We start from the raw sequence: 25,278 nt of genomic DNA on the forward strand, positions 1-25,278 counted from the left end.
CCCATGCTGGCGGGGCAGGGTCACGAGAAGCCCACAGCCTGCCGGGGTATGGTGAGACCCGTGCCAAGGCAGAGGCTATGGTGAGGGACCTTTCTTAGAGTCCCCCAAAGGTGAGGGGCTGCAGAGCCCACCCACACACCCCTAACTTGGGTTGGTGCCATTCCTGGAGCTGTGCCAAATCTAGACACCAGGGCCCCTTTGCAGAGGAGCCCAGATTTTGGCCAGCTGGCCCATGGTCCACATCCAAAGCAAACAGGAAGAGGCTGCAGAGGGCCAGGCAGAACCTAGCTCTTTGTTTGGAGACGGGATTAGCCGAATGGACTTATGGGTCTGCCTGCTGTTCAGGTAGGAGGGGGCTGCAGGTCCAGCTGGGGATGTGGTGAAGGGGTATGAGGTGGGGGCATAGCCCCCAGGGTGTTAACCCGCTGGTGCTGTCAAGGTAGCTCTGTTGGAGGGAGCCTGGGGCCCGTGTGAAACCCTCTGAGGCCTCAACCCTTATTTCTACAAGCTGGGATATCAGTATGTGCCTTTGAAACACCAAGTTTCCCACAAATGCCCTTTGGCCATCAGCCCAGGCTTGATAGGTAGAGCTGCTGTTCACTGCAGCGGAGTCCCCAGATTGAGGACCTGGGGATGGGCTGCAGATTGTGGGGGAGACCAGAGAATACTGTGTACCCTTGGCCTGAAACGTAGACAATCAGAAGCAGCCACCTCAAACACAGATCCTGGCCTTGCTAGCCAGAGCAGATGGCAGCTACATGTGCCTGCCTGCACACACCTGCACCCCTCCATCATACATTCATTCAACACACCTCCCTGAAGGCCAGGGGACAGGGTGGCAGGTGGATAAGGTCCTAGAGGGTCAGATGGGTTGTAAGAGGGCTCAGAGGAAGGGTAAATAGTCTCTTAAAAATGCCTTTTTGGCAATGGCGGGGGGGAGATAAAACCTGGAGGGCTTCAAAAAGGGTTTTCTTCTGGAATGACTTATTCAGTCACTCAATCGCATACGTGGGCATCTACCCAACAGATACATGCAGAGTACCTACTAGGTGCCAGGCACAGAGCCAAGTCTGGGGGCAGAAATAGCCAAGGCTTTGTTCTTACAAGCCTGAAGTTCACAGCTCATGTTATCACTGAATGGAGTAGAAACCCATGCTGAGGTACAGGGATCTGGAGAGGAGATGCATGGTGTTAAATCCAATCCATCAGGGCTGGAGCTGGTGTGTGTGTGGAGGGTGTGTGTGTGTGTGTGTGTGTGTATAGCTTCTCTAAGACTTGAAGTATCAATAGAAGCTAATCAGGGTGAGAGTGAAGAGAAGTCTATCCAGACAGTATGCAGTGCATATGCAAAGGTCCTGAGGTAGAGGGGCTGGATAAAAGCTGAAGTACTGTGACTGTGTGTGGGGGGGGAGGGGGGACGTCCTGGGATGAGCGTGGGAAGTGGGTAGGCTGACTTCTGGACATAGTGTGTGGATCCCTTAGGAAGGTGGGGCCTAGGTCTATGGAGCAAAAAGACGGTTTGAAACAGTGGAATGCAATGGGCAGATGTGTGATGAGTAGGTTTGAGGGGCACTGGAGGAAGCAGGGAATTCGCGAGAATATAGCTGGGTCTGCTGAATGCTGTGAGGAGATGGGGGTGAGCTGGATGTTGGCGTGAGCATCAGCCAGTGTGGTGGTCTGGGAGTCAGGACTGGTGAAGGAGAGCGGTAAGGCCATGTGTAATGGAAGTGTTGGCGTCTACCTAGGACAGAAAGTTAGGGTAGTGCTGTGCTAGGGGAAGGAAGGTCACAGCTGGAAGTTTCTACCGTGGGATGGCTCATGTGCTTCCCTTTAAGTCTGTTAGGCAAAACTGAGGGGGAGATACTGTTATTTACTCATGAGGGGAAGCGATAACTCTTTACGAGAGAGAGAGAGAGAGAGAGAGAGAGAGAGAGAGAGAGAGAGAGAGAGAGAGAGAGAGAGAGAGGAAGAGGGAGAGGGAGAGGGAGGGAGGGAGGGAGGGGAATGGAGAATGGAAGGAAGGAAGGAAGAGATTTATTTTGATTTTCTTGGGGAGCTGAGAAGAGAGAAGTTGGTCAGGAGAGAAAGGGAGAGAATCTGAAGAATGTCCCAAGGGGCCCCCGGTATCCCTCAGGGAACTCAGCCCGAAGGTGGACCCAGCGTGCTTTTGACGGCGTGCTGGGAATTGTCTTCATTCTGCCTTGTCTGTCCCACCTCTTGGGCCTAGAGTACCGTTCACTGAGTCTAACCTCAATCCTCATGCTTCTGTCCCCTCCATTTGTGCTTGTAGGTAGATCGGTGTCACCTGCCTTCCCCTCGGCCCTCTGGGTGCCAAGCCTGCAGCCTGCAGCCTGTCCTTCAGCCGCAGTCCCGCCTGATCCCCGCACCTTCCAGGCCACCTGCAGTCTGTAACCAGACACTGTTTGCTCCCAGCAGCCCCCCCCCCCACCTCCCCAGCCAGCTTGGTACAGTTTCATTTCTGATCTCTCCAGAGCCTGGGCAGAGAATACCCCTATCTAGGCTAGTGACCTTCGCCTGAGCCCTGGTTAATATTTGTCCAATCCAAAGGCAGTGGGGCTCTGCCCCCTGTGAGATATAAGCTGGCCCAGGGCTGCTCTGCTTCCCACTTGGCCTGAGCCACTCCGAGCTCCCTGCCCACCGGCATCATGGCCAAGGGCTTCTACATTTCCAAGACCCTGGGCATCTTGGGCATTGTGCTGGGTGTGGCAGCTGTGTGCACCATCATAGCCCTGTCCGTGGTCTATGCTCAGGAGAAGAACAGGAATGCAGAGAACTCTGCCACAGCTCCCACGCTCCCTGCCACCACCTCGACTACCACCTCAGCCACCACCTCGGCTGTCACGTCTACTGCCACCCCGGCCACTACTGTAGATCAAAGCAAACCTTGGAATCAGTACCGTCTGCCCAGGACTCTGATACCCGACTCCTACCGGGTGACTCTGAGACCCTACCTCACCCCCAATGAACAGGGCTTGTACATCTTTGAAGGTAACAGTACTGTTCGCTTTACCTGTAACGAGACCACAGATGTCATCATCATCCACAGCAAAAAGCTCAACTACACCCTAAAGGGAAACCACCGGGTGGAGCTGCGCGCTCTGGGTGATCCCCAGGCACCTGGCATCCTCAGCACCGAGCTGGTAGAGCTCACCGAGTACCTGGTGGTGCACCTGCAGGGGTCCCTGGTAAAGGGCCAGCAGTATGAGATGGAAAGCCAGTTCCAGGGGGAGCTGGCCGATGACCTGGCTGGATTCTACCGGAGCGAGTACGTGGAGGATGGCGTCAAGAAGTAAGTTCCAGGGCCATGGGCACAGGCTGAGGTGGGGCTGCATCTGAGGACCTTGGGAAGGAGGGGCTGGAACCTTCAGGAGACCTCAGTAGCTCGGTTGGTCATCTGTAGTGGTGGTGGCAGCAGCGGGGGATGGGGTGGGGGTGGGGACAGTACTGGGGGTAGTGTCTTTTGTACCCTAGGGATGTGGGATGGAAGGGTTCCTTGGATGGACAAGAATACTGAGAGGAGAGAAAATTGCCTGGGATGACCCCTCAGCTCACACAGGCATGGAGCCTGCCAGGGTTTGGATGGAGTCTGGAAGCTTTGGTCTCCCATGGCAGTTTGTTGACCAGGGTCCTGTGGCTGTGTGGAGTGGGGTGAAGGGCAGTAAGCAGGTTGGGACAGCCTTCCATGCACCCCTTCTTCTGTAGCACCCTCTCTAACACTCTGATTTGGACAGAGTGGTGGCCACAACGCAGATGCAGGCTGCTGATGCCCGGAAATCCTTCCCCTGCTTCGATGAGCCAGACATGAAGGCCGTATTCAACATCACCCTCATCCACCCAGCCAGCCTCACAGCTCTGTCTAACATGCTTCCCAAAGGTGAGTCTGGCTATCCTGGGTTTGCCCTGGACTGGAGTGCAGGTCAGGAAGCCCACACACTTACATGCCCCATGCTCAGATTCCAGTCCCCTTCCTGAAGACCCCTCCTGGAATGTCACGGAGTTCAATCCCACCCCCAAGATGTCCACGTACCTGCTGGCCTACATTGTGAGCGAATTCAAACACATAGAATCGACCTCACCTAATAATGTCCAGGTATGGAACTGGGCCTGTATGTCCTGGGACAGCACTGGCCCTGGCTTGAGGGACCTTCTCAGATCTTCTCAGTGCTTCTGAATTATTAGACTGTGTAGTCTCAGCTCTGAGTGATCCCACATGCTCTCAAGCATTTCCCAGTCTGTGTTTGGAACGTGAAAATCACAACTCCTCTTCCTTAAGGAGGCTCCTGACCATACGAGACAGATCATTGCTGGTTGTTTGTTTGTTTGTTTTCTCCGCTACTGGGTATTGAACCTGGGGCTTTGTGCATACTATACAAGTGTTCTTCTACCTCTGGTTTATATCACCAACCCTTTTTTAAAAACCCATTTTAAAATGTATTTTTAGCCGGGCGGTGGTGGCGCACGCCTTTAATCCCAGCACTCGGGAGGCAGAGCCAGGCGGATCTCTGTGAGTTCGAGGCCAGCCTGGGCTACCAAGTGAGTCCCAGGAAAGGCGCAAAGCTACACAGAGAAACCCTGTCTCGAAAAACCAAAAAAAAAAAAAAAAAAATGTATTTTTAATTAGGTGTGTGAGTGTGTGTGTGTGTGTGTGTGTGTGTGTGTGTGTGTGTGTGTGTGTATGTGGGTATGTGCACAGGAGTACAGGTGCCTGTGGAGACCAGAAGGAAGTGTCAGATCCCTTGGAGCTGGAGTTACAGTGGTTGTGAACCACCAGACATAGGTATTAGAAATCAAACCTGGGTCCTCTGGAAGAGCAGCAAACACTCTTAACTTCTAAACCCACTCTCCAGCCTCTTAAACTTTTTTTTTGAGACAGAGTGTTTGAGACAGTCTTCTGGCTGTTCTAGAACTCACTGTGTAGAGCAGGCTGTCCTAGAACTTACTGCTTTCTTATAGAACCCAGGACCACCACAATGGACTGGAACCTCCCATATCAATCACTAACTAGGAACATACTTAGAGGCTTGCCTACAGTCCAGTGAGAAATGGAGGCATTTTCTCAGTTGGGATTCCCTTCTCTCAGATGACTCTAGCCTGTCAAATTGACATAAAATTAGCCAGCACAGCCACTGAGCCATCCTCCCACCCTTCTGTTTTAAATATTGAGACAGGGTCCACTAAAGTGCCCAGGCTGGTCTTGAACTTGTGACCCTCCTGCCTCCTAAGGGCTGAGTTTATAGGCATATGATGCTCAGTTTTCTCAGTTTAATCTAGTTGGTCCCCATCCTGACTTACCAGGGACCTCCAGCTCATTGGATCCTGGGACTCCTACCCACTCTCCTTAGGATCCCAGAGGATCCCAAACCTGACCTCTTCTCTCTCATTGTGCAGATTCGAATCTGGGCTCGGCCCAGTGCCATTGCTCAGGGCCATGGTCAATACGCCTTGGATGTGACAGGCCCCATCCTAAACTTCTTTGCCCAACATTATAATACAGCCTACCCTCTAGAGAAGTCTGGTGAGTGACCATGGGGCCTCCTTTGGGTGGTAGTCCTAGGATCCCCATCCACACCCTCCCATTAACACGTGGCTCCGTTCCACAGACCAGATTGCCCTGCCTGACTTCAACGCTGGAGCCATGGAGAACTGGGGGCTCGTGACCTACCGTGAGAGTGCCCTGCTCTTTGATCCGGAGTCCTCCTCCATTGGCAACAAGGAGCGGGTGGTCACTGTGATTGCTCACGAGCTGGCCCATCAGGTAGATAGCTGTGGAGGAGCAAGATGGAGCAGAGGCCTTGGAGTGTTCAGCCCTCACCTGGCTTGTGCCAAGTAGACAGTCAGCATGTGGTAAGATGCTATTAATGATGACAAGGCCCGTGAGGCTCAGCAAGCTCATCTGTGTCCCCGGCAGTGGTTCGGCAACCTGGTGACGGTGGCCTGGTGGAATGACCTGTGGCTGAACGAAGGCTTTGCCTCCTATGTGGAATATCTGGGTGCTGATTTTGCAGAGCCCTCCTGGAATCTGGTGAGCCACCATTCTGGGAATTGGGCCGAGGTAGGAGAGTGGAGTGCCTCTGATGCCCGTCCTGGGCCAGTCTCCTTAATGGCGTTTGGGGACTCTGCAGCAAGACCTCATAGTGCAGAATGAATTATATCGTGTGATGGCTGTGGATGCACTCGCCTCCTCCCACCCCTTGTCCAGCCCTGCCAATGAGGTCAACACGCCGGCCCAGATCAGTGAGCTGTTTGACAGCATCAGCTACAGTAAGGTGAGCTCCCTGGCTTCCTGGAGGCCCCGAGAGTCCCGGGGTGTGGGGAGGGATGTATCCTGCACAGAGTCTCACCACAGCTGCTGCTCTGGGGACGTTTGTCCCTGGTAGCCAGCTTGGCCTCCTGAGCACCCTCTCACCCCACCCCCAGGGAGCCTCAGTCATTAGGATGCTCTCCAGCTTCCTGTCCGAGGACCTGTTCAAGAAGGGCCTTGCAGTGAGTACAGCACCCGGAGGTCCCTCTGCATGCTGGCTCTCCCCTGGCATAGCCCTCCACAGCTCTGGGTACCACTCAGCCCTTACCAAGATTTGTCGTCCCACAGTCTTATCTCAATGCCTTCAAATACTCGAACACCGTTTATCTGGACCTGTGGGAGCACCTGCAGATAGTGAGTAGCCTGCCTTCTCCATTAAGGTCCTAAGGCTCAAAGTCCCCGGGGACAGTGTGTGAGCAACTGTGCCCAGCTTCCCTGTTCACCGGTCCAGGCAAACTGTTGGGGGCCTCAGTGGTTCGTCTCTAAGATGGGTGTAAACATGGTTCCTTAAAGAGGGTGGTTAAGACCCCTGCTCACTGTCCACTTCAGGTTCTCTCTCTCTCTCTCTCTCTCTCTCTCTCTCTCTCTCTCTCTTTTTCTTTTTTAGTGGGTTCTTTTCAGTTGGTTCTCTCATCTTGTTTCTGAGGCAGGGTCCATCTTTTTTCTTCATGAACAGTCAATTCCCCATCTCACCTTAGGAGTGCTGGGATTACGGGTGCATGCCAACACATTTGGAGTTTCTGTTAGTGTTGGCTGTCCTGGAACTTGCCCTGTAGATTAGGCTGGCCTCGAACTCAGAGATCCTCCTGTATTTACCTCTACAGCATAGCCTACTGGCCTACCACACCAGAGTCGGCCCACTTGAGATTCTTGCTCAGAGAGACGCACCATGGTGGGCCTCATGGGGTCCCAGTGCTGAGAACATCAACTTTAAGACACCTCTGCCCAAACTGCTACACCTCTGCCCCCTTCCTCTTCCTTATCCTCCTTTTCCTCTTTCTTCTGCCAGAACTTTGGAACCAGCCATTTACCTGGCTCAGCACTCCCAGCTGCCCTGGGCCCCGTGCCCCTCCCTACCTGGCACATCCCTGCACATACCAGTATCTGGGATGCAAACTCTGACCCTCCACCCCTCCCTGCTTCACATTCTGCCCCCAGCCACCATGCCCTCCTGCCTTCCCCAGAGGCGCCTCTCCTCGGGACCGGGACCGGAGTCCACCCTGCCCAGGAGCCCCCATCCCTTTGTCTCCCCCCACCACTTGCCTCGCAGTCTGCTCTGCTGCAGACTTTGCCCACCCCTCCTCAGCCCCACCCACCCCTCCCCATCAGGGTTCCCTCCAGAGACCTAGGGCCCTGTCTTCCTGCCCAACCACTCCCTGGTTGCTTTGTGTCCTTCTGGGCCCCAAGGCCATCTCACTGGGGAGGGGATGTCACAGAGTCACAGCTGGGTAGGTTCCAGTGCCCCGCCCCCTCCCCCAGACTGTCTGTTAACTTCTCCCCCGCCTTCTGGCAGCTGACCAGGTGGCGCACCGCACCACCTCCGGCTCCTTCCTCCACCACTCGCCCCCCCTGCCCTCCAGAGAAGTTTGCCCCCCTTCCCTCTCCTGTCTTCTGTGGCCCCAGACTCCCCCGCCTCAGCTTTCCCTTCTGAAAGCCCCTCCTCTGCCCACTTTTCAGGGGTTCACAGTTACTAGTAGATGCCTTTGGCTTTTTGCTGTGACTCAAAAGTGGTGCCCACACATTTGACAAATGGTGAAAGAGACTCAAGAAGACAGTAACAAGGGCGGTGGCATCCCCATGCCCTCCTCTTGGGGTGCTTTTCCTCCACACCCCACAGTCCTGCTCCTTGCTCCTGCCCATGACCTTGCGCTCTGCTTTCTCTCTCTCTGTTCTTCCCATCTCTAAACATTCAGAAGGTGCCCTGGCCATGGGCCACAGCTTGGGGGCACACACAGGTGTGCCACCAATGTGGAGTCAGCTAGAGGCAGAGAGGTTCTCCAGCTCACCTAGCACTGGGCAGACAAAGAGAGGCAGAGCTTGTCCTCTGCCCCCTCCCGCCCCGCCCGGCATCGACAGCACCCCAGGCCTAGGCTAGCCACAGTCTGCAGAGGTTGTCTGGGTGGTAGGCCTGGGAGGATTCACAGCCACACTGTATCCCTCGGACAGGCCGTGAACGACCAGACAGAAATCCAACTCCCAAAATCGGTGCGTGACATCATGGACCGCTGGACCCTACAGATGGGCTTTCCCGTTATCACTGTGGATACCAGCACAGGAGAAATCTCCCAGGAACACTTCCTTCTCGACCCCGACGCCATTGTCACCCGCCCCTCAGAATTTAAGTGAGCAGATAGGGTCACCAAGGCTTGGGTCCGGGGGGGAAGGTCGGGCCACAAGGAAGGGGATCATGTAGGATCAGGAGCATGGTGACACTTGGTATCAGTGTCGGGTCATCACTGGGTACCTGAGAGGGGTACCCATGGTATATCCAAGAGTTACCCATCATCCCTTACTGGCCTCCGGGTCTCTCACTGCAGCTACTCCTGGATCGTGCCCATTCCGTATCTCAAAAGAGGACAGCAGCAGCATAACTACTGGCTGGAAACCCAGAAAGGTAATCCATCCACTTCTTATCTTCTGGCTCTTGGCCCATGTTCTGGGGGGTGGTGGGAGAGCTGTGTGAAGATCCCCTTCATTATTTCACTCAACAAACGGAGCTGATGACTTTGTTTCCACTTTTCACCTTGCTTCTGTGTAGCCTGGGGCAAGTTACCATGCCTCTCTGGCCTTCTTTTCTTTTCTATTAAGTTGACTATATCTGCTCGGTTGAGCTGTGTGAGAATTACAGGCGAGAATTCCCGTAAGATGCTCAGGACAGTGATCGGCAAGTACAGTGAGCTGCCTCGTATGACCAGGCACTGAGGAATCGAAGGTGAAGGCCAGTCACTCCCAGGCGGGAGAAGGAAGGCATGCAATTAGAAACATCCAGGAACCCGCCAACAGTCTAACCGTAGAGTCTGGCTGGGGTGACGGGTGGTGAGCTAGGGATCAGGGCCTCAGTTCCATGCAAAGGCCCAGAAAGTGAACTGTGTCACACACAGCGTACCAGTGGAAGTTGGCTAGGCAGGATAGATGCTGAGAGGAGGCTCGGGGGTCCTTCATGGTCTTCTGAGTACACTCGACTCAGCCCTGCCCTCGGCCCTACTCCACAGCCCAGAGTGACATCTTCAAGAGCACTGCGGCCGATGAGTGGGTCTTGCTGAACCTTAATGTGACAGGCTATTACCAGGTCAACTACGATGCAGACAACTGGAAGAAGATTCAGAACCAGTTGCAGGAAGACCTTTCTGTGGGTATCTCTCCTGCCCTGTCCCCCATGGTTTGATGGGCCATCAGACTGCAAGGTCTGTCCCCTCTTGTGAGCCCAAAGTCACACTGTTTCCCTTTCTAGGCTATCCCTGTCATTAATCGTGCGCAGATTATCTACGACTCCTTCAACCTGGCCAGGTGAGTGCCCTCCTGGCTGAACACAGAAGCCTGTGACTAAGGGTGACTCGCCCTGGGTCTCTCCTGCTGTCCAAATGCCCTCCAGGTGCTGTGCCAGGGCCTCCCAGAGCAGCTTCCTGGGGTCCTCACCTGGCCATGTCACAGAGAAGGACTCTGACAGTGTAAGAATACCTTACTCCAAGTGTCACAGCAGAGCCGGGAGGTGGTGGTGCACGCCTTTAACCCCAGCACTCGGGAGGCAGAGCCAGGTGGATCTCTGTGAGTTTGAGGCCAGCCTGGGCTACAGATTGAGATCCAGGACAGCACCAAGCTACACAGAGAAAAACTCTCTGTCTGGGATAAACCAAAAAAAAAGCCAAATGTCACAGCAGCCACACACACAGGCCTGTCCTGCTCTACCTTCCACTTTTCCCCCACAGCCCCAGCTTTCTCGAATGCTGTGGGTACACAAGTGTGTTTGCACACCAGGCCTATGTTTGGCGCTTAAAAAAAAAATCTAGGATGAAAAGGACAGAAGAGACAGAGCTTGGGCACAACGATGCTTACTGAACCCCTACTGTGTTCATGTTGAGATGCTGAACTCCTTGACGTGAGTGACATTCCCCGGACACATCTGTGGACCAAATGCCCACAGATGGCCTAAGCCAGAAGAGGGAGGAAAGGTCCAGTTAGAGGTGCTCAGTCTGGAGTCAGTAAAGTGCCTGTCACCCAGCATGAGGACAACCGAGTTCAGATTACCTGAGCCCATAAAATCCTGGTGCAGCAAAGTATTATAGCAGTGTACTATAACCCTAACACTGGTGGGGAGAGGCAGGTACCTGAGCTCATTGGCCAGCCAGCCTCATGGACTCCATGAGTTCCAGGTTCAGTCAGAGACCCGTGTCTCAAAAAATAAGATGGAGAGTGACCGAGAAAGACACACACCCAATGCTGGCCTCTAACTTCCCCATTCATAGATAACATTCACATATACCTGCAAGCACACGTGCACACATCCGCAGGAACACACACACACACACACACACACACACACACACACACACACACACACACAATGCACACAAATAAAGACAAAAACAAAGAAAAGTTCAGCAGACTTGAGAGCATGGAGCTCCGAGCTGGGTCTCTTTTGAATTGTGTAGCTTTGGGGGAAATCAGTACATATCTCACCAGGTGTGATGGTGCACACCTTTAATCCCAGTATTTGGGAGGTAGGTGGATCTCTGAGTTCAAGGTCAGCATGGCCTACATAATGAGTTCCAAGACAGCCAGGGCTAGTGGAAAGGCCCTGTCTTAAAACAAAAACAAAAAGACAAAAATTATCAATGGTAAAAACTAAATAAAATGAGGATAACAGGCAGGAAAACATGATTGGCAGTAGGTTGAGGGGGGCTCCATGGGTGACAGCACAGAGCACCCATGTCACTCTCCCATGGAAAATATGAAGGCGTCAGGGGACCCAGGCTTGGGTGTGTCCTTGAGAGCCTGGGCTGGGGTCCCCAGGGTGTAGCTGGGTTGGGTGGGTGCTGATCTCAGCCCTCCTGTTTGTCTCTAGTGCTCGAAAGATACCCATCACTCTGGCGCTGAACAACACCCTCTTCCTGGACCACGAAACGGAGTACATGCCCTGGGAGGCCGCCCTGAGCAGCCTTAACTACTTCAAGCTCATGTTTGATCGCTCCGAGGTCTATGGCCCCATGATGGTATGAGTTGCTGACTTCCCAGTGTCTGAGTCCCACCACTGGGAAGTCAATAGGTGCACTGCCTGTCCAAGCTCTTTCAAGAAAATACTCTTGGGGAGGATGACAGAGTAAGAGGGATCTGTTGTTGGTATTTTACTCTTTTGTGGGGCCCGCCACTCAGCTCCCAAATAAATCACACACAGAGGCTTACTCTTAATTAGGAATGCCCGGCCTTAGCTTGGCTTGTTTCTCGCCAGCTTTTCTTATCTTAGATTATCCCGTCTACCCTTTGCCTCTGGGCTTTTCCCGTTCTCTTACTTCTGTGAATCTTACTCTTACTCTGTGGCTCACTGTGTAGCCTGGTGGCTGGCCCCTGGATCCTCTGGCTGCTAGATCTCCTCACTCCTCCATCTCTCTTTGCCAGCCCCACCTATCCTTTCTCCTGCCTTGCTATTGGCTGTTCAGTTCTTTATTAGCCCATCAGGTGTTTTACACAGGCACAGTAACACAGCTTCACAGAGTTAAACAAATGCAACTTAAACAAAAGTAACACACCTTAAAATAATATTCCACTACAGGGATCTAGAAAGAGCAGGCAGAGAGAAGGTTAGGAGAATGGATACTTCCCCTTGCCCCCCAAAATAAAGACAAGATTCCTAGCAGAATCTGCCCAATGGAAACACGGGAAATCATTGCTGTGCGGAGGCCCAGAGAGGACATCGCGCTGGAAGGCTGAAGGCCTAGCTTACCAGCCGTGTGCCTTAGGCAGCTGTTCCCGGCAGCACCGCTCTCTGCTGAGGTGTGGAGCTGGCCACCACAGCCCATCCTCCCAGGCGGCAGTCAGGCACTGGTCTTATAGGCTTTGACATGTTCATAGCATGGCTTAGACATGTGAAGCTCCCACTGGAGAGACTAGAGATGTAGGAGCTGGCTCAGAATGAAGCCACACCCATGCATCCTTCATAAAAGGGCAAACATAGACAAAGAAATACTTAAGTGTCTGATAGCTGGGATTGGCTGAGTTACACTGCAATGCCCATTTGGTGGAATGTTCGTAGCTCTGTAGACCACATTTAAGAGTGTTTTGTTGTTGGGATTTGATTGTGTGTGTGTGTGTGTGTGTGTGTGTGTGTGTGTGTGTGTGTGTGTGTGTTTTGTGTGTGTGGAGGCCAGAGGTCAATACCATTTTGGCTAGCCTGACTGGCCACCATCTGTGTCTGGCCACTCTAGAGCTGTGCTTACACGCGTGTGCTTATATGGGTTTTGGGGGTCTGAATTCAAGTCTTCATGCTTAGGCAGCCAGCACCCCCTCTATCCTATTTTTTGAGCTCACTGACCCTGGAGCCCACCATTTCAGCTAGGCTGGTCAGGAACCCCTGGGGACCCCCATGTCACCAGCTCCTAGCACTGGGATTGCAGGTACTGCTGATGTGTTTGGTTGATGTGTTTTCATGCATTAGTGTGATGTGTGTGTGTGTGTGTGTGTGTGTGTGTGTGTGTGTGTGTGTGTGTGTTCTGGGAAATGAACTCATGTTTGCATGGCAAACCCTTGATTCATGGAACCATCTCCCTAGCCCAATTTTTGGTTGTTTTTTGTTTTGTTGTGATTTATCTATCTATCTATCTATCTATCTATCTATCTATCTATCTATCTATCTATCTATCTATTTATTTAATGTTTTTGGAGACAGGGTTTCTCTGTAGCTTTGGAGCCTGTCCTGGAACTCACTCTGTAGACCAGGCTGGCCTCAAACTCACAGAGATCCACCTGCCTCTGCCTCCCGAGTGCTTGTTTTGTTTTATATTTGTTCCTTTTTTTTAGATAGTCTTTGTAGGTTGGCCTGGAACTCTTTAGAAATTTTTTTATTTTTAATTTTTTTTGTGTGTGGGTGTTTCGCCTATGTTTGCACACCATGTGTGTGCCTGGTGCTCGAGGAGACCAAAAGAAGAAGGTCTTGGGGCCTTGGGTCCCCTGGAACTACATTTCCAGATGGTTACGAGCCAACATGTGGGTGCTGAGAATCACATCTGGGGCCTGTGGAAGAGCAGCAGGTGTTCTTAACCCCTGAGCCATCTTTTCTTTTTTTAATTAAATTTAAAAGTAACCCACTATCAGCCTAGGGTAGCAAATGCATATTTTGGTAAACGGACTTGCCCAGGATCCTCTCAGGCTGGTATTGTAGTGACATCACAATACCAGCATTCAGCATACCCCTGGTGTCCATATTCCCTTCGGAGCCAGCTGGAGTGCTGTGTTGGCACCTGGGTTACCCTGTCTAGAAAGGCTTTGTGGACTGATCCCACAGGAGGGCTCATGTGTTTCCTGGAGTCTTCTGATGCTTCCAGGACTGTCATGGCTCAGGCCATGCGCAAGGTCCTGATCTTTCTGCTTGAGCTGCGCTCTGCTTCCCGAATCCCATGGCTCCCTTACCTATTTTCTCTCAGGGAGTCCATATTCTGAGAGTTTGGAGGAAGGATCTGTGGGGGTGGGTTTTCTCAGGCAAGTTGTCAGGAATGTCTTTTATTTTGCTTTCACACTGGACTGACTTGGAAGTTTCTGAATTGGAAATCATTCCTCAGAATGTCTCAGGTCTTGACCTGTTGACACCAGGATTCTCATGTTGCAGTTGGAAAGCCCAGAGCTTTTGTCATTTCCAGTTCTTGGGATGTGACCAGTTTCCCTTCCTGGAAACTTCTGGGCTCTTGTAGCAGTCCTGGTGGGCCAGTCTCGGGTTTTCTCAGTGTGGACGTAATGTGCTGTGTCAGAGTTATTTTATTGTCCCTCTGAAATTCTCCCGTCTGTTGTCCATTTCATGTCTTTCTGGAAGTCTGAGTGACTCCACTTCTTTCTCTTGTTTGGGCTGGTTTTTACGTCCCTCCCAGTTTCCAGCTTGGTGAGTCTCCGCACTCCCCCAGGCCGGGTCCCCTCAGTGTTTGCCCCTCACCTGCAGGATGTTTCTATTCTTCCCTCTGGTCCCTGGTCCCGGCATCCTCTACGGTATCTTCTCTCTTGAGGGTAGTTATTACAGGGCTTTTGAAGTCTCCTTTTTCCCTCTGTTGACTTTTCCTCCGAGGTTTCTATTTGTTTTGGTCTCCTGTCAAGGTGGAGGCTGAGAGGCCTTTTTGGATTTGAGAGTGAGGCAATAAACAGTGACCGAAGCCATACCAGAATCGGAACGGAACAGATTAGCTAGGCCTGGAACAGATTAGCTAGGCCCACGAAAGGGCGTGGTGGTGCACGCCTTACCCCAGCACTCAGAGGACAGAGGTAGGAGGATCTGGTTGTGGGCTCAGCCTAGTCTACATAGCGAGTTTCTGGCTAGCCAGGGCTACATAGTGAGACTGCACCTCGACGACGACGATGTTGGCGGCGACAAAAAGGGATTGGAAACCCCATGGGGAGGTGGAGTTTGTCGCCTGCAGATCTCACCGTGGGAAGACCTGGTGGCCAAATAATTCTTCACTAGAGACCCTCAAAAATTAGGGGCGTGGGAGGCTGGGGTGTGGCTTAGTGACAGAGTGTGTGCACAGTATGTGTGCACAGCCTTGAGTCTGACACAAAAACCAAAAGAGAGGACTAAACGTAATTAGATATTTCTATCAAACTGTCAAAGAACAGAAGTTAACAAAAAGGAAGGAAGGACAGAGGAGAGAAAAGGAAATCAAATGAATATCCATAGGTCCTGGACGTCCTCTCAAGATGGTCTGGTGTCTCTGGCATGGGCCTCTGTTGTGTGTAATGAAGCTGGCAGTGCCCACTGATGGGGGTCAGGGTGGGAACTGATGGAAACCTCCTCCTCTGACCTCCTTCTAACCCTTCTCACTGTGTGTAGTGCCCGGCACCCCCAGCCTCTCTGGTCTAGCACCTCCTGTGAACGAGGCCAGCTGCCACTGGATACAGGGGCCAGGCTGGAGTTTGGCCTAAAGACGTGGATTCCAGCCTCTACTCACAGCCCTAGCCTTCCTCCATGCCCTTTAATTTTGAGCCTCATTACAGCAAGTCCTTTTTTTTTCTTCCTTTTTTCCACTTCTTCTTTCTTTCTTTTGGTTTTTTTTTTTTTTTTTTTTTTTTGAGAAAGGATTTTCTGTCTAGCCCTGGCTGTCCTATAACTCGCTCTGTAGACCGAGCTGGCCTTGAACTCACAGAGATCCGCCTGCCTCTGCCTCCCGAGTGTTGGGACTAAAGGTGTGCACCACCGCCATCTGGCTAGCAAGTCCTTTTCTGCAAATCCTTGATCTCTGCCAGGCTGGGCCTATCTCCCTCCTCACTTCCCAGCTGCCCTGTGGTGACCTCACAGCCACCACGATCTCTCCTGCAAGGACCAAGAGACTCTTGGGGAGGGGAGAGTTGATTCCCTTTACCATTGGATAATGGCTTCAGTTTGTCACAAAGGTCCGTCAGTCCAGAATCTGCAGTTTAATTTTTTTTTTTTTTTTTTTTTTTGGTTTTTCGAGACAGGGTTTCTCTGTGTAGCTTTGCGCCTTTCCTGGAACTCACTTGGTAGTCCAGGCTGGCCTCGAACTCACAGAGATCCGCCTGGCTCTGCCTCCCGAGTGCTGGGATTAAAGGCGTGCGCCACCACCGCCCAGCTAGTTTAATTTAATAACAGTGTGGGGCTGACATTAGGTTAGTAAAAAGAGCAGCGCACAGAATTAGCACAAGCTAAGAAAGGAAGGCAAGAATGAGAAGGGATGAACTTGCCAGTTTGAAAACCACAGTTTGGGTCCATCCTCGGTGTTTGCTTATCTGTGTTTCCTAAATTTCTCACAATGAGATCAGGGAGGGAGACCAGTCAGAAACAATGCTGGGTGGACAAGAGGGTTGGGGTTGACTCTGGCTTTGAGGAGAAAGAACACCATTCAGTCATCTGAAACCCAGACCCCAGGTGCTGGCCTTGGGCAGGTCGACTTGGGTCCTTGACACAATTCCTACATTTTTCCCCAGAGTTACCTGAAGAAGCAAGTCCAGTCCCTCTTCACTCACTTCAAAACTCAAACCAACAACTGGAAGGATCGCCCATCAACACTGATGGAACAGTAAGTGTGACCTTTGTGAGTTTGGAGGTCCCACATGACCTGAGATCTACAAGTTTTCTCCTCTGGAACTTTCCATGCCTGACCACCAGCCGGGGAGAGAGCCCACCTAGGAGCCGGGGGCTCCCTTGAGGATCCACCTGGCCTGTGCGCTCTCCTGGCTTCTTTTGGGTTTTGTGGGTTTCTTTGCCACAGGGTCTAATGTAGCCCAGGCTGGCCTGGAACTTTTGATCCTCCTGCCTCAGCCTCTCAAGTGGTAGAATTACAGGCATGCACTACCACACTCAGTTTATACAGTGTGGGGGTTAAACCCAGGGCTTCCTGAATGTTACAAACATCTACAAACTGAGCTATATCCCCAGCCCTGGTGTCACTAACCAAGACTCAAACTGACAGCCTGAGGCTGTCTGGGAAACCAAGAAATCACAGGCAGGAAGAAAACAGGAAAAGCTCCAAAGGGTCAGGTGGACAGCAGAGCCTTAGGCCCCTGGCCGTGTGTTGAGGGGACAGTCTTGGTGGGAGTCTGAGCAGGATGTGCTAACCACATGTCGCCCCTGGGACAGGTACAATGAAGTTAACGCCATCAGCACCGCCTGTTCCAGTGGTATCAGCGAGTGTAAGGACCTGGTTTCTGAGTTTTATAGAGAGTGGATGAACCACCCTGATAATAACACGTGAGTGTTCCCCTGTTCCTCCCCCGCCTGTCCTCATCGGCCCCTTGGACTAAGCAGAGCCCCAGGCCAGTCACTCCTTGCTCCCCGCTCTCCACTGATCCTCTGCTCCTGACTCCCCTACACCAGGATCCACCCCAACCTTCGGTCTACTGTCTACTGCAACGCCATTTCTTTCGGCGGTGAGGAGGAGTGGAACTTTGCCTGGCAACAGTTCCGGAACGCCACTCTGGTAAACGAGGCAGACAAGCTCCGAGCAGCCCTGGCCTGTAGCAAAGACGTGTGGATTTTGAACAGGTGAGGGCCTGGCCCCACCCCACAGACTCAGCCGAGCCTCCATGCTCCTCTTCCTCCAGCCTTGTGCTGGTTGGTGAGGACAGAGAAGCTCAGAGGCAAAACAATTACTTGCCAAAAGGCCACGGGCTTAGTAAGTGACTGAGCCAAGACTGGAATACAGGGTCAGGGTCAGATCCTTAACTATTAACTGCTGTGGGCTCTGCTTTGAGCCTCAGGGCAGGGTCTCCTGCACCTGGGTGAGGTCTCACCTGCTCTGGTAGCCCTTTCAGAGGCCAGACTCCAGAGTTCCAGAGACTACTGCTAGAGATTGTTCCTGACCCCACAGGACATCCATGACCCCTAAACCATACATTCTTTGCTCCATCAGTGTTAGGGACAAACAGTCCAGCCGAGTCTCCTTTATAGTCTAAGTGAGGAGCGGTCACCTTACCTGATGTGAGGGCTAAGATGGCTGGAACTCAGCCGGGCGGTGGTGGCACCCGCCTTTAATCCCAGCACTTGGGAGGCAGAGCCAGGTGGATCTCTGTGAGTTTGAGGCCAGCCGGGTCTACAGAGCGAGATCTAGGACAGGCACCAAAACTACACAGAGAAACCCTGACTTGAAAAACCAAAAAAAAAAAAAGATGGCTGGAACTCTTTCCTTCCTTGATCTGTTCTCAGAAAGTTGCATGGTAGTACACACTTGCATGGTCAGTGATCCTGTGACCCTGTCTGTGTAGGTGACTGGGTTTCTCACCTGCAGAGGGGAGGTAGTACCTGGGTGCCCCACAGTTCTTCACACGTCAAAGGGATGTTGAGCGACGCAAGAGGCGGTGACTGAGAGACATCAGGCTCCCAACCCTCTATCACGGGACTACAGTCCTCACGTGGTGCCTGCCCTTGCCTCCTGCCCACAGGTACCTGAGTTACACTCTGAACTCCGACTACATCCGGAGGCAGGACGCCACCTCCACCATCATCAGCATTGCCAGCAATGTGGCTGGGCAACCTCTGGTTTGGGACTTTGTCCGAAGCAACTGGAAGAAACTCTTTGAGGAGTGAGTCCGATTGGTGTTGGACTGTCAAAGGCCGAGGCTGGGGGTGCTAGGGCGACCCACACACCTCCCCGTCCCCAGGCTGGCCTTTCCCACTTGGAAAGAAAACTGTAGCCAGAAGAAAAATCTCCCACAAGGACAAAGAGTTAGGGACCTACAGCCTGAGCTGTGTTCAAGACTTGCCTTCTGCATGTCCTGGCAGGGTCTCTTTGGGATCTTGGGATGTCATTTTGGTCTGTCTCCTCATGTCTCCCTCAAAATGGTTGTAGAATTCTATAGTTCCCCGACACCCGCAGAGAATGTCCCTTGGCTCTCTGCCCCCTCCGCTGCTCACTCTCGTCCTTCCCCCAACCCCGCAGTTTCGGAGGAGGCTCGTTCTCCTTTGCCAATCTCATCCAGGGGGTGACACGGCGCTTCTCCTCTGAATTCGAGCTGCAGCAGGTAAGAACCAGATCTCTCCTAGCCCCAGAGGCTCTGTCTAGTTTTGCTTTTCTGGTGCTGGGGATGGAAGCGAGGGCTTCACGCATACATCCTGGGCAAACTCTGCCAGTGAGAGGTAGCTCAGCCTGAGTTCTAGCAGCTCTTTCACAGATTCCTTAAGATTCTGTGTGTGCAAAATCATGTTGTGCGGGAATTGCAATAGTCTTCTACGCCATTTTATTGTTTGGAAGTGATGAGGTTGGAAACCAGGGCCTCTGATTCGTGCTTAGCAAGCTCTCTGCTCCTGAGCCGCACCCCACCCCACCCCCTCCCTTTTAAAAAAGCTACTAAGGCATCGAAGCCACTGGATCCTCTGAGGTTCAGGAATTTCCGCAGTCGTTGCTCCCGTGTGGCATCTGTTTCATTTGCTCATTACTGGGTCGAGATACTTCAGTTGAAACTTAGGGTTAACTCATTGAAATAATTGCACAACCAAGCCCGATACCCTCCGAGCAGATTCCACCTGGGGCTGTGATTTCACAACTTCTGGGTAGATAAGTACTTAGCCCCAAGACATGGTGAGGGATTCAGCCCCTTATGCAGGGAAGAAGATATGGTCTCCATCCCTGGGGACCTGTGAGTGGAGTGAGAGGCTGGGGGCTGGAAGCCCCCCTCTTCTCAGGGCTGAGTTTGAGAGCCAGCCCAGCCCTGACACTTTGTATTCCTGGCAGCTGGAGCAGTTCAAGGCGGATAACCTGGAGACCGGCTTTGGCTCGGGCACTCGGGCTCTGGAGCAAGCTCTGGAGAAGACGAAAGCCAACATTAAGTGGGTGAAGGAGAACAAGGAGGCCGTACTCGAGTGGTTCACACAGAACAGCCAGTAGACCCTGGTCCTGAGAGCCACTTGGCCCCACGTGACACCAATGACTATCTCGGCAGCCTGTGCAGGGTCTCTGTCCTCAGAGCTCCAGACACCGGCATCCTACCCTCAAGGACCCCGTGAGCCAGCCTAGCTCCTAATTGCCAGGCTTCTCTGGCACCCCACAGCCCTTGCCCCTCATGCCAACTCTGCCCCAGGCCCAGGCCTCTGGGGCTGATCTCAGGGAAGCCCAGCTCTGAGGCCAGATTAAGAAGACTTTACTGGACAAAGGCACCCCAGATAGAGTCACCCTGCACACTTTACCACTGTCCCCCACAAGACCCAGAACCAAAGAATCAACAGGGCACAAGATCTATATATATTTTTAAGAGAAAATGTAAATAAAGAATTTCTAAAATGAGCTTCTAGACTTGCCACTCAGCGGGAGCATGAGATTAATACGACGTTTATGGAGGCTGGAGAGGGGAGCTGGGGGGCCATGCTGGAGGTCTGGGGGTGTGGAGGAAGGAGTATGCTTCCTTGGCCCATACAGCCCCAGGCTGCAAGTTCACTGCAGCCTGAGTCCAAGGACAGGTTTTCAGGGTTGGGCGCTGAGGAATCTCCCAGAGGATTGGGGGAGGGAGTGGATATGGTGGCTCCTACGGGATCTACCCTACCAAATCTCAAGGGGGCAGAGTGCTGACTGTGGCCCTCACATCCTATCAAAGAGACACTGGGCACCTGGGACAATGAGGGAAGGGTAGTACTGTAGAGACCCCGATCTTAAATACTGAGTTATGACTTAGGGCATGTACCTCCTCTCCAGGCTCCAAGGTGGATTTTCCAGGGGACAGAATGGTCGGGCTGAGGGTTAGAGGCAAGCAGGCCACTGGGTGAGGGTTAGGGTTAGGGTTTTAGAAAATAAAAGTGCTATTTGTCCCTCAATATTTCAAGGTGCTGATATGGCTTAGAGGTTATGAATAGTGTATATTCATGCTGGGGACCAGGGTTCAAAACCCGATACTTTAGGGTTAGGGTTATAGGGTGAGGAGAGCTTGGGAGGACTTGAAGAGTGGCGAGTGGTTAGTGCTGAGGACCAGCCTCTTGTGCCAGATAAATACTGACCCCCGAGGCCAGCAGAGGAAGCACAAAAGCCCACAGATCTGGGCCGCCCGCCTCCATTTGCAAATTAAAAAGACAAGCAAGCTAGGCACAGTGGCACACTCCTATTCCCGGCAGGCAGAGGCAGAAGGACCAGGAGTTGGAGGTCATTCTAGGGAAACCCTATTTGAGGAACAGGGACGGAGGGAGGGAGTCAAACATAATAGGCACACTGGGAAGTACAGGTAAAGGGGGCCAGTGCCTCCCAAGCCCATCTCTGTCTCAAGCTTATTTATTCATTTTTTTTTTTAGAGACAGAGTCTCTTACTGAACTTAGAGCTTGTCTACTGAGCCCTGCAAACCCTCCTGTCTCCCCCTCCCAGAGCCGGGGCTACTGTTTGTACCACAGCTTTATACATGGGTGCGGAGGTTGGCACCACAGCTTTATACATGGGTGCCGAGTCACGTGCTGAACTTGGATCCTCATGTTTACATGGCAAGTCCTTTACTGACTGAGCCCCTGGTCTCATAGCTTAAGAGACAGACAGAGAAGGTAGGCAGGGCTATCAGGCTTTTATTCTTTTCTTACTGTGGGCCCAAGTGAGGAGTCGGTTCTTTTCAGTAAAAAAAAAATTTTTCCAGCCTGGTTGTAGGAAGCTCATGCAGCCTCAGCCGTACCAGGCCCTGCCGGATAGTCTCAAGGGAAAAAAAAGGTGACTGACAGCCATAGGGGACCTTGGGACATCACTTATTACCCACAAACGTTACTTCCCAACAGGAATCGTTTTTCAAACATTAATAATTATTTTGTAGCCCTGGATGGCCTCCATATGTAGACCAGGCTAGCCTTGAACTCACAGATACTGCCTGCCTTTGCTGCCTGAGTGCTGGGATTAAATGCATGTGGCATCAGGCACACCCCAGGGGAGTTTTTTCCTTAAGAAGAGACTTCTATGTCAGAACACAGGACGGCTCCAAGGGGCGGGTCAGAATATTAACAGGTGTGTGTACATGTATACACGTGTGCACATGTGTATCCACGTGTGTGTGGAGGCCAGAAGTCCACAGTGAGTGTTCTCCATCTGATATGGGTATCTGAAGTGAGTAGTCTTCCGGTCTCAGCGGCAGACAATCTCTCTGGCTTTTGGTTTGACTTCTGGACACAGGGGCAGGAGGAACAGGCGTTCAAGGTCATTCTTAGCTACATAGCAAGTGCCACCGTCCCTAGCCTCATCTGGCTCCAAGCAGCCCTCCTTCCCAAGTGAGAAGGGGGTGGTCAGGTACTGGGGCGGGGCGCTCCCCACTTCCCCCCTTCTATCTGCATATCAAAGGGTGAGGAGGGCAAGCTCCTGTGGCCAGCCTTGGTGAGGGGCCCTGCCGGAGGCTCCCTGGGCTGCCCTAGATTAAATGTCCGGGCTCCTTCACTCTGCACGAACCCTTCCTGTCGCCAGTACCCAGCAGCCATGGCTGGCACTTGACCTTCTGGCATTCAGGCGGGGGAGGGGTTAGTCTCACCATTTTGGGACCCTGTGGATATCACAGGGGAGAATTGGCTTACCAGGAAGAAATCTACCAGCACCCTCTCTTTCTTAGCTGATGCTAAATGATCATAAACTATCTTAATCTCGGTGTTTTGTTTTGTTTTTGATGTTTTCAGTGCTGTGGATCACACCTAATGCATGCTAGGCACATGAAGCACTGTGGAGCTACACAGCCACACCTATCTCAGCTTTACAGATAAAGAAGCTGAGGCCTGAGAGCTTAAGTCATGACGCTGGCATAGGAGCTGGCCTCTGACTCTATTGTCACAAGTTAGTGGTAACCTATCCTTTACTTGGAGCTGAGCTAGAGTCTGTGACACCCACATTTACAAGCTCCTGTTCCCTGTCTCCTTAAAATGCTGGCATTCATAAGGCTCTGTGTGGCTGGAAGATGCCAGTCCCCTGAGATGCAGTCCAGATACCCAGAGCCAAAAGCCTGCCCACAGGAGCTTAGTCAAGGCTCCAGAGCAGGAACTAACTAGACTGTAGGCTGTCAACTGCCTGTCCAGCCTCTGTCTGCCAGGGGATGGACTCCTCATTGCCACCAGGGATGAGGATGCTTCCCGTGGACAGCAACAGCCCCAGTGGTCTCAGAATAGCATCTGAAGATGAGGGATGAACCTAGCTCAGTTAACCTTTACTGCAGCCTTGATTCCGAGCCAAGCATGCCCACTCCTCCAAACCTCAATTGCCTGCATGCAGAACAGGTATGGCCTCTGTATCACAGGGCCATTAGATGTCCTAGGTGAGTACTCAGGCAGTGTTTAGTCTCCTAAAGATGCTAAAAGGGTCCCCAATCATCCCAATGTCACCATTCTCCCTGCTTTAAGAGAGACTGCTCGTGGCAGTCTGCATGAGACTCGAAGACAAGGGATGGGTAGAGGGGACAGCTTTGAGAGGCAAGACTGAGCCCGCCTGCTTCTAGGAGACACAAAGAGGCAGGAGTTACTTGAGCTGGCTTTTGCTATTCCAGAAGCATCATCAGGTTGTCTAGCCTTCCAGGAAGCTCCAGCCAGGTAATTGGTTGGGTTGACTGAGGGGATGGTCCCCATAGGTGGTGGCCATCAAGGAACACATGGAAGGGACCTGGGGACCCAGGCTGTCAAATTCCAGAGGATGCTCATTTCCAGTTGCAACTGGTAGGTGGGTCTCCTCCCCCACCCCCACCCTGTGGGGCCTTGGTGCTGGGGACTGTGGCAGGGATGATCTCTCTCTGTTCCTTTGGGAGCTCATCCTAGGCAAGTGTGAATCATAGGAAGCTTTGGCACTTGCCTGGTTCTGCCGTGGGGCCAGTCTAGTGGAACAGGCACCCAGACCTGTGTCCTCTTGGGAAGGAGGAGCAGCATCCTGGAGTCAGGGATGTGATGCCCACACCAAGCTGGGAGCTATGGAAAGTTGCTTTCCGCCCTAGATCTCTCTCCTCAACTGGAAAATAAAGGTGCAAGAAAGAACTATTGTGTCCAATCCTGTCTGGACCTCAAAGTCCCTCTCTAAGTGGGACACTGTGCCTAGGTGGCTCAATACTCAATTGAGTTTGGGAGTCACCTGACTGGCTCATAGGTGCTGTGACCCTATTCAGCTACTCCATTTCTTGAGCCGCTATCCTGTGCCAAGTATAGGAACCCTGAGGGGCAGGTGGGGTCTATTACGATCTTCACTGCACACTGGGAGGAACAGACTCAAAGGAGTTTCATAGCTCACCCACAGTTATTCAGCAGGGAAGAGCTGAGTGTAGTGTGCACTAAAGTAAGTGGGGCCTGTGTGTGAGTGTGCTTGTGTGTGTGTATACGTGTGTGTGTGTGTGTGTGCTGTAACTTTTCTCATCTTTCCAGGATTAGTGACAGTCCTTAAGGACTATTAGGCCCCAAAGTTGGAACTAGACTACTTCTAAGAGATGAGAGAGAGAAAAAAAATAGACCTTTAATAATCATCTAAGCCAGCTCTTCCTTTAGGAGAGGAGGAAACTGAGGCTCAGAGAGGGAGTGTGGAATATTTCTTTACAGTGTGTGAATATATGTCGCTGTGATTGGTTTAATAAAGAAGCTGACTGGCCAATAGCTGAACAGGATGAACTTAGGCGGGAGAGCCAAACTGAGAATGCTGGGAGGAAAAAGGGTGGAATTTGAGAGAATCACCAGCAGACAAAGAGAGAAACAAGATGGGCGTGCTGTACTGAGAAAAGGTATCAAGCCATGTGACAAAACATAGGTAAGAAATATGGGTTAATTTAAATGTTAGAATTAGCTAGTAACAAGCCTGAGCTATTAGCTGAACATTTGTAACTAATATAAGCCTCAGTGTGTGTATTTGGGAGCTGCTGGTGGGACCGAAACTTCTGCTAACAAGAGAGTAACTTGCCTAAGGGTACATCAATACACCATGGGCTGCCATATAGGATCAGGGTCCTTACACATGGGAGGCCCCATGTATGGCCAAGATCCTGGCCAGGGAATCAACAGCTTCCTCCCTTCCCTCTCTCCACCAAGGCTGTTTTGGTGACTTGTATTTGATCCAGAGTCTGATGTATCCCATGATGCCTTGAACTTGCTATGTGGCTGAGGATGCTCCTCCTGCCTCCATCTCCCCAGTGCTGAGATTACAGGTGTGTACCATCATGGCCCAGTTTTATATAGTATTGGGGATTGAACCTAGGGCCTTCTGCATGTGAGGCACACACTGTACATCCTCAGCCCTAGTGGCTTTTTTTAACGAAGTGGTGAAAGGGCCCAAGATTCCACCCCCCCGCCCCGCCCATCATTTCACTGATGTTCCCAGCCTCTATAATCTGCAACACAAGAAGGATGGATTCC

General features: G+C 52.1%; 1 protein-coding gene and 1 long non-coding RNA gene across 2 annotated transcripts in view; both read left to right on the forward strand.

Moving 5' to 3' along the window:
- The window catches only part of LOC128124043 (uncharacterized), a 170,398-nt gene that overhangs the window by 130,063 nt on the left and 15,057 nt on the right, over positions 1 to 25,278 (forward strand). The window lies entirely within an intron of this gene.
- On the forward strand, positions 251 to 20,247 carry Anpep (alanyl aminopeptidase, membrane). Its single transcript, XM_052760274.1, has 21 exons — positions 251 to 345; positions 2,291 to 3,310; positions 3,753 to 3,895; positions 3,975 to 4,111; positions 5,410 to 5,536; positions 5,622 to 5,776; positions 5,930 to 6,043; positions 6,144 to 6,287; positions 6,439 to 6,504; positions 6,611 to 6,676; positions 8,489 to 8,664; positions 8,860 to 8,936; positions 9,535 to 9,671; positions 9,774 to 9,829; positions 11,385 to 11,532; positions 16,457 to 16,548; positions 17,109 to 17,219; positions 17,346 to 17,513; positions 18,410 to 18,550; positions 18,907 to 18,988; positions 19,699 to 20,247. The coding sequence occupies exons 2-21, from the start codon at positions 2,667 to 2,669 to the stop codon at positions 19,849 to 19,851; spliced, it is 2,937 nt and encodes a 978-aa protein (XP_052616234.1). The 5' UTR covers positions 251 to 345; positions 2,291 to 2,666; the 3' UTR covers positions 19,852 to 20,247.

The sequence above is a fragment of the Peromyscus californicus genome, unplaced genomic scaffold, assembly GCF_007827085.1.
Source record: "Peromyscus californicus insignis strain IS unplaced genomic scaffold, ASM782708v3 Scaffold_4__1_contigs__length_199733344, whole genome shotgun sequence".
Classification (NCBI taxonomy): Eukaryota; Metazoa; Chordata; class Mammalia; order Rodentia; family Cricetidae; genus Peromyscus; species Peromyscus californicus.